This window comes from Cervus canadensis, chromosome 7, assembly GCF_019320065.1.
Source record: "Cervus canadensis isolate Bull #8, Minnesota chromosome 7, ASM1932006v1, whole genome shotgun sequence".
NCBI classification, from domain to species: Eukaryota; Metazoa; Chordata; class Mammalia; order Artiodactyla; family Cervidae; genus Cervus; species Cervus canadensis.
Window position 1 is genome coordinate 378,931 of NC_057392.1, and position 12,657 is coordinate 391,587.

Sequence of the window (12,657 nt, forward strand, 5' to 3'; positions counted from 1 at the left end):
GCTAAGTCTTTTCCACATATAGAGGAGAAGAGGGAGATATCCCAAGGTAGGAAAAGAAACAAATGAATTTAATACATTTACACAACAAAACAATAAAACTTAAAAAAAAAACGAGAGAGAGACTGCTTTTTGCTTAGGGAAAAAGTGAGCTGTTCTAGAATATAATGTGCAAAAAAGATAATATTTGCTACATAACTGCTAGAAGACTAAGTACATATGTTAATGTAGAACAACTGTTAAAAGAATCTAACTTTGCTAAAGAAAGAGATCTAGGTGTTTAATATAGGATAAAGGAGAAATACATTAGAGAAGTTTGTTAGGATACAGAGGAAATACTGTAGTATTTCCTACATGGTAATGGAGAAAAATTATGGTAAGATAATTCTGAAATCCAATGAAGGACATCATAAGGGTTCAGAATGGGGAGAGTGTGGTACATTTCTTATGTGTGAGACACTGTTAGGACCTTTATACATGGCATGCTGTTGATTCATTATATAAACCATGTAAGGTAAGTATTACTTTGCTTATGAGCGAGGAAATTTGCCCCAGGGCATGTAACTTTAGGGGGTCAAATCTTGGACCCCAGCACCCTTTCTCTGACTCTGGAACTTTTGATCCTTCTGCTGTCTTTCCATTATGTGGTCCTGAAGTATGGACCTCAGACCACCAACATCAGCATCAGCTGGGAAACAGGAATGAGGCTTCTTAGGCTTCTCTCCACCTTCTGAATCATAGACCGGGAGTTGGGCCCAGCAATCTGTTTTAACAAAGCCTCTATGTGATTCTGATGCATACTAAAGTCTGTCACACTGATGGAGTGGAAAGAAAATAAGAGACTAGAGCTGAATCAACGCAGCACTACATAAGACCGGGTGCTCAGATATTTAGGCCCAGTATCACTGTAGTATTGGAGAAGTCCAAAAGGTTGTGGAACAGAAGTATAACAAATGTCAGGGCCAGCAGAAGCCACTTTTTAGGTCAAGAACTAATGTTCTAATAGACTAGCTCCAATATAAATCCAAATTCCCACACTAGTGTTTCTTTCTCCCTTCAATATAAGTAGTGAGGAAGTGCTGGTAGGGATCTGAGGCTGGGAGTCCCACAAGCTCTACCAGCCAGGCTTGTATTTGGCTCAATGGTAAGTAAATTTAGAATTAATAATATTTATTTTCTAAATTAATTTTATATTTCTCTTTTGCATTCTTAATTTCATTCCCTCTGAATTCACAAATCTTTTAGTACAGCGGTCCCCAACCCCCAGGCCACAGGCTGGTACCAGTCTATGGCCTGTTAGGAACCTGTCTGCATAGCAGGAGGTGAGCGCGGGTGAGCCAGTGAAACTTCATCTATATTTTCAGCCATTCATTGCTCATGTTATGTTATGACCTGAGCACCACCTCCTGTCATCAGCAGAGGCATTAGATTCTTATAGGAGAGCATGAACTCTGAACTGCACATGTGAAGGATCTCGGTTGCATGCTCTTATGAGAATCTAAAGCCTGATGATCTGAGGTGGAGCTATGAAAATGATGCTAGTGAGGGGAGTGGCTGTAAATACAGACTATACATTGTATTATATATCACAATATAAAAACGATCCCCAACCCAGGTCCATGGGACAATTGTTTTCCATGAAATTGGCCTCAGGTGCCAATATGGTTGGGGACCACTGTGTTAGCAGATCCTTGTTTCAGGAACTTCAGAGTTTGTTTTGATGAAGCAAAGGTCCAAGGTGTGTCTGTGGCAGAGGGGCTCATAGGCTTGTTTCCTGCTTCTCCACAACCTGGGGCGTCAGCAGGCACACAGTTCAGGAGGCAGCTGCTGAGGCTGGGCAAACAGAACCCAGGATGACTCAGGTTTAGCTCTGAGTAATTGTGCTTAGGTGATTTCTTGCACTGATAAATAATTAAACTTTTGAGGGAAACATGAGCTTAAGATTCTTAAGGTAAGGATGATGGCATTTGACCTGATGCCCTCTGTGTTTCCTGGGATAACCAATTTGGTGTCAGCAGGGAAATAGCTCAAGGGCCCCATCCAGGATTCACTGAGCTTCCAGGGCTCCCCCTTGTTGATCAGACAGATTTCTTGCCAGATTGAAAAGTGATCTGGAAAGTTTCTTCATTTTTCTTTCCTTTTCATTTCAGTCTGAATAAAGAGAAATAAGATATGAGAACTACTTTCTGTGGCTTCCCTCATCAATCCCCAACTTCCTTGGATTAGTGTCTACTTTTGAAATGTTAACATTGAGAATGGCATTTTATGGGGTGGATAACATTAAAGAATTATGACCTGACCTAGGCATCAAGTTTTTTTCTGTCTAGCATCATGAGTGTAGCATTTAAAGAGTGGTGCTATGTTATATTGTACAAGCTGCTGGTGACTTCCAGTGTTTATGACACTTCATAACCTGAGTTTTGCCTGGGGACAAAATGTTGATTTCATTTACAGGTCCTTGGTCAAGGAGAAGAGTGGAGAGGTGGTGATGGAATTAATACTATCGGAGGAGGCCAAAAAGTGAGATTGATGAAAGAAGTCATGGAACATTATGCCAATCAAGAGGATCTGGTTGTCTTGTTTACTGAATGGTAAGAGAAACAACTTGTAGCTTTTTTTATTTTTTTTTTCTGTCAGTTGGTGCCATCCTTTTGGAAGATGCCTTTTTTTTTTTTTTTAATTTAAAATTAAAAAAAAAAAATTTGGCTGTGCTAGATCTTCGTTGCGGCACACAGATTCTTCATTGCAGTGCATGGGCTTCTCTTTATTTGCGGTGCATCGGCTTACTTGCCCCGGGGCATGTGGGCTCTTAGTCCTCTGGTGAACAATCTAATCCATGTCCCCTGTGTTGGACAATGGATTCTTAACCATTGGACTGCCAGTGAAGTCCCAAATATGTGGCTTTCTAAGTCTGTATTAAATTATTTTAAAAGAGTTGAAATTCATACTTACAGAATATATATTATTTTATTCACAATGAATCATTGTTTTAAAAAGTATATATTATTCATAATTATAAAACCATGGTCTGACATATTTAAGTAATATGATCAAATTTGATGAGCTATCATAAATACTAATGGGAAGACAAGGCATAGGCTAAAATTTTTGTGAAATTCATGTCTTAACCCTGATTTGAGATAGAATAAAGATCATATTGAACCTTTCTATTGAGAGAGTAGCTCAGTGGATTCTGGTTGTCTAGGAGGAAATAGATAATGTAAGTTATAAGCGAAAAATTTTTTAAAAAAAGCATGTTTAATAAGAAAGAAAAATCTTTCTCATATGTAAATATCTTTTCTTCTACCAAATGTGGAGTGTTTGCTGTGTTTCCTTATCTTCTCTCTTTTTTTAATAATGTCAGGTTGTCATGAAGCAGTATTGGTAGACACCTTTTGTTCTACCATTTTCCCTACATTCTTTTTTATTTTTTAGTCATTGGTTATCATTTTAAATCTCCTTGCATTTTCCTCTTTAAGTTAGGGAAGTTTTTATATCTCTCCCTCAATTTGAAGTCCAAAACCACAAATTATTATGGATGAAAATAAGAACAGTGCTTTATATGTATTTGTTAAATAAAGGCAGAAATTTTGAATTGAAAATAGACATACTGGAGTTCTGGTGCCATCAATACTTACAAATTTTGAAAGGTTCATATATTTGCATCTTTAGAATTTCCCTGTTGTCTCCCAGGGAAAAATAAAGCTCTGCTTATAGTTACTTATTCTTGCAACATGAGATTGATGTTTAGCTTGTGTACCAAGACATTTTCTACAGACTCTATTATATATATATATATAATCTATTTTATATACATATATATATATATGTATATAAAACCCTTAGGAAAATAGAACAGGATGTTCATATTAACTGTTTGTATTAAACATTGAGTATGTTTGGTTTAAAATTACCAGCCATTTTGGTCAGCTTGAACTTGCCACATGTGTCTCTTGATTTTGACTTGGAGGCAAATTCTCCTTGTAAAAGTTACCAAATATGAGCCAGCAGTTGTTTTGGGTTCCTGAATCTCTTTCTGCATTTTAGGAAGAATTACTTTTCCTCACCCTTTGCTCGTTTATCAGACTACGCCTCCCATTTAAGGGAGCCCCCCCATTTAAGATTTAGGTTTGGAAGAAACTGGTTTAGTAAGGGGCCAATTGGTTTCTGATAAGAAAAGGGTCACTGTGAGATATCTGAAGACAACTGGAGGTTGCGTTTATTTATTTAGTTGATACTTTAAGACCCAGTGTGACCAAAAGATAACAATAGAATTTTAATGGAAGGTCTAGTGTGTACCAGGCACTGTGTTTGGGATATATCAGTGAACTGAGAATAAAATTTCTTGACAACTGCCTCTGTGAAAAGAGCCAGCTAACTGAAATCACACAGGCCCATCTCCCCAAGCTCTAGTCTAAGAAGCAGCGGTAACATTTTCTCTTTCATGACTCACCATATCTGTCTTCCTGGAGAAACCTAGGGATGATGAGACAGTAACCAAGATAAGAAGGATGGACAATTGGTACCACTTTAGAGCTCTTTTATTTTATTTTTCCTAAAAGACAATACCCTTTAAAAAATATTGTGGACAAGTGATCAGTACAGTTGAAATTGTGGGTAATCCAAAATCAGGGAAAAATGAATTTGACTCTAAATTATTTGAAATAGGAAAGCCATTTTGCAATAGAATTGTTACTCTCCTAATTAATCTTACCTCCAGTTAAGGCTACAGTTCAGAATATATTCATTTTAGTAAATCAAACCAATTACTATTTGTTATGTGAGATTTTAGGGACAATTTAACTGTACTAATTAGTTTTATGGAAGTGTTCAGTTCAGTCGCTCAGTCATGTCCAACTCTTTGTGACCCCATGAACCGCAGCACTCCAAGCCTCCCTGTCCATCACCAATTCCCGGAGTCCACCCAAACCTATGTCTATTGAGTCGGTGATGCCATCCAACCATCTCATCCTCTGTCATCCCCTTCTCCTCCTGCCCTCAATCTTTCCCAGCATCAGGGTCTTTTCCAATAGTCAACTCTTTGCATGAGGTGGCCAAAGTATTGGAGTTTCAGCTTCAACATCAGTCCTTCCATTGAACACCCAGGACTGATCTGCTTTAGGACGGACTGGTTGGATCTCCTTGCAGTCCAAGGGACTCTCAAGAGTCTTCTCCAATACCATGGTTCAAAAGTATCAATTCTTCAGCACTCAGCTTTCTTTACAGTCCAACTCTCACATCCATACATGACCACTGGAAAAACCATAGCCTTGACTAGATGGACCTTTGTTGGCAAAGTAATGTCTTTGCTTTTTAATATGCTGTCTAGTTTGGTCATAACTTTCCTTCCAAGGAGTAAGCGTCTTTTAATTTCATGGCTGCAATCACCATCTGCAGTGATTTTGGAGCCCAGAAAAATAAAGTCTGCCACTGTTTCCACTGTTTCCCCATCTATTTGCCATGAAGTGATGGAATTTGCTATTTATGGAAGTATAGGTCACTATTATATAAAAAAAAAACCAAGATTTATGTACTTAATTGTTTAAATAGTCCTTAAGAAAATAGCTTTGTTGAGATATGATTTATATACCTTGACATATGCTCACTTTAAGTGAAAAACTCAAAATTTTTATTAAATTTACAGAGTCGTGGAATTGTTGTCACTGCTCAATTCTGGAACATTTCCCATATCTTAAAATGATCCCTAGTGTTCATTGCAACAGACTTTTGTGAATTAATTTGAAAGCAATCTTATAACATCACTTCCATGGGAATACGTATTCTAAACTGACTTTTGGATGAACATTTAAAGTTAGAGACAGTGTTCATAAATATACGAAGTTAAGATTTACCATATTTAATTTAGATAAGTAAATAAATATTTAACAGGGGTTTGGATTATTCTTAAAATGAACACTGAAACTCTTCATATGAGAAAGTGCCACGAACTTTTTTTTCAAGTGACTTCACCTGCCTTGTGTGTGTGTTTTATTGCAGTTAAGATGCTTTGTGAAATTGACAGTCTCCTCTTGATTCGAACAACTACCAGTATACATAATGGATCTGATGACTTTAACAGACTGGACAAAGTATGATGAGCTCTTTTGAAGTAGGCTCATAGAGATTTTGGGGACACATATTGTAACATGTGACTACCATTCTGGTTTTTTAAAAATTCAGTCTACCTTACTCCTACCATTATTTATCAAGAGCTTATAAATTGCAAAGTCAATTCCTTTATCTTACCTCAAAGTCATAAAGTTAACCATCTTTAAGCAAATACTTCTATGAACCAAGGAGTTGCTATATACCAAAATCTTGGGGTAAATATTTTCAGGGAGGAAATAATCATTTTGGTGAGTCCAGTAACCACCACCAAATATGCCTTTCAAGTATTTCATATATTTCAAATATTTCATAAAGGATTCTTTCTGTAAAAAGCACATCTGATTAATGACATTTACATTTAGTGCCACCACAAAATATAAATTTCAGCCCACATCACAATCTGATCAAGAAATGGTTTGTTGTTGTTTTGTGGAATAAGAGAAAGCAACACTTCAGAACATTGATTTTTTTTATTTTTTATTTTTAGTCAGCTTATGAGGCACTCACTTAATTGCTTATTGAGCTTTTCACCTTTACAGTTTGCTTCGAATGCTGAACGACTGTAGAATGGTCTATGCTGAGTTCTTCAGCAACTTCCTGTGTCATTTAAGAGGATCAGCTTCAATGATTCTCTCAATTGATCGTTGTCATCTTCCAATGGCCGGCCACTGAGCTCCTTGTCTTCGAAGCTCTCATCTCCTTTGCAAAACTTCTTGAACCACCACTGCACTGTACACTCATTAGCAGTTCCTGGGCTAAATGCATTGTTTATGTTGTGAATTGTCTCCATGCTTTATGACCCATTTTAAACTCAAATAAGAAAATTGCTTGAATTTGCTTTTCATCTAACATCATTTCCCTAGTCTAAAGTAAATATAAAATAAATAGCAAGTAATAAGTCTTGAAAAAAAACAATTAAAGCTAGAAATGTGCATTCAAATGATGTATAACATAGCCACATTTATTTAGAATGTATTCCACCATCAAACAGCAAATTCAACAATGCAAAAACTGCAGTTACATTTGCACCAACCTGATAGTAGTTTTCTAAATGACTCTGTTATGGGACTCAGTAAACACTCACTGAAAATATAGGGATGAGCTTAGTCACAGAAATCTTTGCTGTTAGCATATATAGCATATATACTATTCTCTCACTTTGATAATACATTACTAACTTCTGTTCACTTATCATATTGAATTGTAATTGTTTTTATGCTTCAGATAGTAAAACTGAGGGTTATACCTGATTTGCATATTGTCAGGATATTTAGCAAGGAATCAATAAATACTAGCTAAGAGAGAATGGCATTAAAAGACGGAGAAGCATTTTTCAAGAGGCAGAAGTATGATGGATGCTTTAAAACTATTTGTAAAGATTTTTTTTTTTCATTCATTTGGAGAAATGAAATGACTTATAAAGGCAGCAAAGCATCCAAACTCTCTAAATCTCAAAGATAGAAATTATTTTAAAAATTGATTGTTGGTTAGAAACTATGTAAATGCTGCTGCTGCTTTTGATCTTTCCTGTGTTGACCAATGTTTGTTTCTTTTAGCTTCTAATTAAATATTAGAAAAAGTGACATCAGTGAGCAGATTTTTCACTTGGTATTCAGAATACATGTCTTGAGCAAAAACTTTGACCCAGGTACTGAACTTAACACTATAGAAAAAGAGATCCACAAAGATCCCACTGTGAAGGAATCTCATATTGTACTAGTTCTGCAGACAAAACTGAACTGACCTAATTTAGACGAAAAATTTATTTTCATGGTCAAACATTGGCGTAATCTCTTCAGAATCATTTACTTTTAGAAAATTGGGGAAGAGTGTTTTATTGGATCATTTTGCTAATCGTTTGTGAACATAGTTTTTATGATTTTGTCATTGTTATAAGAAATATAATTTGTATTTATTAAAATTCTATAGGTGACCAGATCCTATCTTATTTTATTCTATGAAATAACCATGTTGTATCTTTCATAATTTGAGCTACATTCCCAATATGCCTACATTTTATATTGCCTTTGATAGTTTATTGGGAAATAGTTTATTGGGAATAGTTTAGTGGGAAATGACAACCCACTCCAGTATTCTTGCCTGGAGAACCCCATGGACAGAGGAGCCTGGTGGGCTGCTGTCCATGGGGTCGCAAAGAGTTGGACACGACTGAGCAGCTAACTAACACACATAGTTTATACAGAAGACAGAGTAAGATTTTTCTGAAAGCAAAGCTTTTTAAGATTGATGGCTGTAATTTTAACTAATTATGGCAGATTTATTTGATAGACTTCTTGTCAATGAGGTGTGCAGACACAAAGAACCTAGTCATTAGCAATGGACAATATTTCATTATATTAGTATGAAGGAAAGCCAAAACACATCAGAGTTTTCAGTTTCTACATGGCTTTTTAATGTTTTCCCTTGTTTTTGAAGCAAAGGTTAAAACCTTTAGCTGTCACTTAAACATACTGCATTGCCTTCAGGCTCATCCATGATGTGAAGTATGATTAGGAATTACATGGGAAATGAATGACTTTTTAAAAAAATTGTTCAAATGTTCTTATTAGTGTTTACTGACTATATTAGTGGGTATGTTGGAATAAGGAAGAACCAGACTGTATACAAAAGAAGGATTGGTTGTTTATATATTGCTAGATAAATGGTACTAATTTGTCTACTTTTTGTGTGTAGACATAAACCAGATTTTCCCCAAACTAGATTATCTACAAACCAGATTACCTACTCCTTGAATCTTTTTTTTTTTTTTTGAGTAAATATGTATTATTAAGCATCTGTGATTGTGTAAAATATGGTGCTAGCTGCTATGGCTATATTGGTGGTGGGGCAGGGGTTGACTGGGACAGAAATCTTGCCCTCTGGATAGGCTTTTCTATCCACAGCTTTGTATGTGTTTTCTGGCGTAGCTACATAATAATACTAATATTACATAATAATAATGTAACATTACATAATAATATGTATATATTATTGTATATAGTATATTGCATATAATATGTAGTAATATTATAATACTACATAATAATAATATTATTATAGCTACATAATAATAAATGCTGGGGATTGAAAAAAAGCTTCTTGCTTTCTTCACTGATTCAACGAACACTTAGTTGTGTGTGCACGTGTGTGTGTGCTGTCACTTCAGTTGTGTCTGATTCTGTGTGACCCTATGGACTGTAGCCTGCCAGGCTACTCTGTTCATGGGATTCTCCAGGCAAGAATGCTGGAGGAGATTGCCATGCCTTCCTCAAGAGGATCTTCCTGACCTCGGGATCAAACCCGAGTCTCACGTCTCCTGCGTTGGTAGGCAGGTTCTTTACCATACTTACTGGGCACTAAGTATGCATCAGATTGGAAAGTTCTAGTGTTGCAGAGATAAGTTTAACTATCATTTAAAATTAGAGGGAGATTTTCATTTAACCATTTATTTCACAAGTAAAGAGGCTGATGCAGAGGCACCGAGTGATGACGGCCCGTGGTCACACCGATCGCTAGCAGCGTGAACAGCTTGAGGTCTTGCCACGGTGTCTCCTTGGCTGCCCTGCCTGCTGGGAGTTACCGCAGGACTTGGCTACTCTCAGGAAACTGTCTGGAGAAAATGACTCTCCACCTGGGCAGTGTCCTCATTTGACCCCTACCTCAGCCCAGCCTCGGTAGGAGTATTATATTCAGAAAATGAAATTACGGTACCATTAAAAAAAATCCTCCCAGTAGTTGTTTTTAAAATAGTCCCTACTTTGTCCAAGTTTATTCTTTCCCCTTCCTTCGAAATCCCTGCGATAAATTTAATCATTTCTCTTGTGATTATTTTGTAATTTATTCAGCAAGTTCAACTGAGTAGACATTTTCAACTGCTTTATGAAAATGAGGGGGGAGTGGTTCTATAGTATTGTTTTTAGCATCAATTATCTCTGAAAAATATAGATATGTATTTAAGATGAAGACATGATTAAAGAGAGAATTATCAGGTGTATTGCTTCTTGCATGCTTCATTAGACTTTAAGCTTTTAAAAACCAGCTGCTAATAGTTTAGGTAATCATAACTTTTGGCTTAAATTCATATCAGTACTGATGAATAAAGTGTGGGTTGGGGAGGAACAAATAAATAAGATTAGGAAACACTTCTGCTGTTTTCCTCTCTGACTTAGGTGAATAATACACAGATGAATAAAGTCATGTATTTGGCATGTGAAGGAAGACAATGTAGTCTAGTATAAATAGTCACTGCCAGCATGAAGTTCAGTTCAGCTCAGTTCAGTCACTCGGTCGTGTCCAACTCTTTGCGACCCCATGGACTGCATGCAGCATGCCAGTCTTCCCTGTCCATGACAAATAGAAAATGACACATTCTGTGGAAAAAGAGAGGAAAAGAGTTGTGGGGATTAAGAGGATGGAAATGATCTTTTCCATTTATGCTGCTCACGTAGAGGTTTGTAGAGGAGGTGAGATTTGGATGAGGGTGAGTGGTTTGAATCTGATTGGGAAAAGATGTGCTAAGCTGATGAAACATTATGATTAAAGACATGGAAGACAGATTAAATAATTCAGTGTGACTTCGGAACAGATTATTTAATGGAAAGTTAATGTGAGTCTGATTCATTTAGATTTTATTTTACAGGCCAGGGTTTGTTAGGCTGTGATCTGGCCCAGGCTCTTTTCTGTAAATACTTTTGTTGTAGCACAAGTGTGCTCAGTTATTTACATATTGCCTATGGCTGTGTTGTACCACAATGGCAGAGTTGAGTCATCCAGCAGAGACCATATTGCCCTCAAAGCCTAAGGAATTTTCTCTAAAAGGCTAGATAGTAAATATTTGCTAAGTCCCGCTTTAGACCATAGTTCTGATCCAGTCAAGGGACTGATCCAGTCAAGGGACTGGCACAGAAAGGCTTTCAGGAGAGTTTGTCAGATGGTCCTTATTGGAGGGGATGGGTGATGGGGAGGCTTATAAGATTTTTGAATTAGTCTAGTCCAGTGTCTTCTAGTGGCAGTGGAGCGGCTTTAAATTCTAAATAGATTAAGTAGATGGAATCAATGGGTTATGGAGAAAGATTTGATGAGAGAGGCCATGGAAAGGGAAGAGGCAGCGCTGAATAAAGGATTTTCAACTTGAGTGACTGTATGGTTGCTCCTGCCACAGAAATAGGGAATGCAGAAGGACAAATGCTTGTAAAAGTTTCAGTGACCTGTCTGAGATAGAACACTGACGTGCCTGGTAGAGGACTCAGAATGACCACATAAGGTGACAACTTTATGGTTTTTGCAGGACCCAGGAATATTTACCACAGTGAACTGTGGAAAGTTTTATCTTATTCTTCACATTTAAATGTATCAAGTTCCTATGAGCATTATTTTTATGACCGTTTTGGGCATTTTTAAAAAAGTTTGACCTTTTGAGTTGATGTGACCAACGTCATTTTAAGTAGAAAAACTTTCTTGCCCTTTGAAAAGTTTTAAATCCGTTCAAAAAAACTTTTTTGAAGTACTTCAACACAGAAATAGCAGTGCTACTAGAATGAAGTGAGAAAGTTTCAACAACCTTAAATTTTTATTCAAAGTCAAATCCTTACTTGAATCATGTGAAGAGAATTTTTGCTTACATTTTGATCTATAGGAATTGCTTTTTGTTATAAAGGTAATACCTACTTATAAAATTGTGAAATTATCAGAGTACAAGTTGCCCACAACTCCTCCTTTTCAAGCTGTTGACTTTTGCTAATAGTTTGAGATATACTGTGGAGATATTAAGTCCTTCGCTGGTGTTACAAAGACAAAACAATCATTTGCCAACTGTACCTTTATAACTTCGAATACATGTTATTTGTTGTTGTTTAGTTTCTAAGTTGTGTCTGACTCTTTTGCGACTCCATGGACTGTAGCCTGCCAGGCTCCTCCATCCATGGAATTTCCCAGGCAAGAATATTGAAGTGGGTTGCTGTGGCCTCCTCCAGGGGATCTTGCCAACCCAGGGATAAAACCTGTGTTCCCTGCATTGACAGGCAGATTCTTTACCTTTGAGCCACCGGGAAAGTTTGAATACATGATGCTACCTGCAAAATATCTGAATCAGTTTGGTCCAAGTCTCCAATCATATGATTCTCTGACATAAAGAGCTCTTTTTATCCATCTCTCCAGACAGTTTATGGGGTCCTGTACCTCAGAGGGTTTGTTTTATTTGCCTTACCTCTCAGGGCTTAGTTACCCTGGTAACTGGTCTTATAAAGCTAGTTTTATTTCCTAATCTTCAGTATTTAAAAAAGAAAATTATATCAGCAACTAGTAGTCTGGAGGAAAATACCCTGTTAGAAAAGATAGGGTTATACTACAAGGCAGAAATCTAAAGTGGTCATACTTATGAAATCAGTTGTACTTATTTATAAGAAAAAGAGAAATATTTATATAAATATTTTGTGAAGTCAGATTAATTTAGTTTTTCAAATAAACATGGAGGGGAGTTGGCTTGAGGTTTTAGTCAGAACAAATTTATTCTGATTTAAAATTTATCTTAAAATGTGTATTTGGCTGAAAATA

At 36.6% G+C, this 12,657-nt stretch overlaps 1 protein-coding gene across 2 annotated transcripts in view; it reads left to right on the plus strand.

The window, feature by feature from the left end:
- Positions 1–12,657, plus strand: part of PLOD2 (procollagen-lysine,2-oxoglutarate 5-dioxygenase 2) — a 122,371-nt gene that overhangs the window by 54,188 nt on the left and 55,526 nt on the right. For both annotated transcript variants that reach the window (XM_043474172.1, XM_043474173.1), the window contains exon 3: positions 2,452–2,588. In XM_043474172.1, coding sequence (XP_043330107.1) covers positions 2,452–2,588 — 137 coding nt within the window. The remainder of the gene's footprint in view (positions 1–2,451; positions 2,589–12,657) is intronic.